The sequence below is a fragment of the Entelurus aequoreus genome, linkage group LG09 (genome assembly GCF_033978785.1).
Source record: "Entelurus aequoreus isolate RoL-2023_Sb linkage group LG09, RoL_Eaeq_v1.1, whole genome shotgun sequence".
Taxonomy (NCBI): domain Eukaryota; kingdom Metazoa; phylum Chordata; class Actinopteri; order Syngnathiformes; family Syngnathidae; genus Entelurus; species Entelurus aequoreus.
In genome coordinates this window covers 58,064,646-58,066,757 of record NC_084739.1, presented here as the reverse complement: position 1 = coordinate 58,066,757, position 2,112 = coordinate 58,064,646, and the positions used below count along the sequence as shown (strand labels likewise).

Genomic DNA, 2,112 nt, shown 5'->3' with positions numbered 1-2,112 from the left:
GTCGACTTAACGCTTTCCACATGCGGTGCATCAATCGTATCCTTGGTATTAGTTGGCAGGACTATATTCCACACAGTGTCATTCTTCAGCGGACTAATATCCATAGCATGAACTCTCTTCTTAGCCAGCGCCGTCTTCGATGGCTGGGACATGTTCGGCGGATGGAGGACGAACGGCTTCCCAAGGACATTATGTATGGACAACTGGCTGCTGGTTCCAGACATGTTGGTCGTCCCTCCCTCCGGTTCAAGGACGCATGCAAGAGAGATCTGAAGGCGTGTAATATTCCCTTAGACAGCTGGGAGATACAGGCGGAGAACCGAAATGTCTGGCGTCAAGCGGTTAGACGGGGTATCGCAGAGGCTGATTTGAGGAGAGGCCAGCTCGCAGAGGAGAAGAGAGACAGGAGGAAACGTACTGCAAATACCATCGCACAGCAGGAGCGGGATGAAGTCTCTACACATGTTTGCACTAAGTGCAACAGGGACTGTCACTCAAGAATTGGCTTGTACAGCCATGCTAGGCGTTGTCAACAAACATGAATGTACCGTATCAACAAAACATCAAGTTAAAATGTGAAAATTATAATTAAATATGTGCATTGTATAATTACAACACTCATTCAAACTGAAAAGATATTACTAATAATTGACTAAAATAGGATGACAAAACTATTTAAATAAAAAAAACAAAAAACTATTAATAATAATTAAAGTACCATTACAAAATTTAATTTTTTTAAAAATAAATTAAATAAAAAATCAAAATCAAATCGAAATAAGTGTCTGACACGAGCGTAAATTAGCATGGTCATCTGTGACTAAGCTGCCAAAGAAGAAGCGTTTGTGTGCTGCTGGGACATATTCAATAGGCAAAAATGTCAATGATTTGCCAAATTGTGCGGGCAAACTGGGAGGATAGGACAAACTTAAGGGGCGCGCATAATGGTTGAACTTGCGTAAATTGGTAACATCGTGAAATCCTGGAGGGACTGATTAAGGAATGTACAAATTAACGGTTAAGTCGAGCAAACTTTTGGAGTCTGGTGAGAAGCAAAAAAAATATCTCCAGTTTGCCACCCCTGTGATGTCCTGTCAACGACAAAAGTTGTGAAAACGTCCTCAGAACCAGCTCTCGTGTCCGCCCTGAGATCGGTAGGTTGTGAGTTCAAACCCCGGCCGAGTCATACTATACAAGTCTATAAAAAATGGGACCCATTACCTCCCTGCTTGGCACTCAGCATCAAGGGTTGGAATTGGGGGTTAAATCACCAAAAATAATTACCGGGCGCGGCACTGCTGCTGCTCACTGCTCCCCTCACCTCCCAGGGAGTGAACAAGGGGATGGGTCAAATGCAGAGGAGAAATTTCACCACACCTAGTATGTGTGTGACAATCATTGGTACTTTATCTTTAACTTTAACAAACAGCCACAGTGGGATGAGGAGCCTACAGAGGTTTTTGTGCAGGTGCAGCAGAGATGTCAGTCATTGTGGGCTGGATGGCGCAGTAGAAGACAGCAGAATCGCTCAGCGGCACGTCTTGGATCTTCAGAGGAGCTCGCTTGGCGGTGTCATTGATGCTGCAGCTGAACCTCTTTTCAAAGCTGCTCTCAGTCTTGCCCTCACCGAATATTGAGAGGCTCAGGATGAACTTTGGTGTCGTCTGCCCATCCTGTTTGTACCAGAAGATGTAATCGATGCCTCCAGAATTTTCATAGCTGCAGTCCAGCGTAACTGAGTCGCCTTTCATGGCGTACACATTCTCTGCTGGCTGGTTCACCGTCTGGCTGCCACATCCTGTCAGAGGACAACAATGTGGTCAAACATCATATAACCTGACATGCTCACCTCAAATGGCCTTACCAAGGCTCCAGGCAGCCATCAGCACACACACCAATGCACGCTTCATGTTTGCACTCCTGGGCTCTGTGCACGTTGACTTGGTGGCTGAGGAGGCGGGGCCTAATCCCAAAGAAGGAGGCAACCCACAAACACAAATTTGGGGGGGGGGATGCCCCTTCAATATTTCATTTTTGGAGAAAGATGCATTTGTCCCTCCCAAAAAATATACCGCGGAGGTATACATGCTTTTGTTTTGAAAGTGCAACACA

General features: G+C 45.5%; 1 gene segment (V, D, J or C); it reads right to left on the bottom strand.

Annotated features, from left to right (window-relative positions):
* Nucleotides 1-290: 290 nt before the first annotated feature.
* LOC133657012 (T cell receptor alpha variable 20-like) lies at nucleotides 291-1,910 on the bottom strand. The segment is given in 3 exon segments: nucleotides 291-471; nucleotides 1,453-1,798; nucleotides 1,865-1,910. Coding segments are annotated over 3 exon segments (573 nt in total).
* Nucleotides 1,911-2,112: the final 202 nt, after the last annotated feature.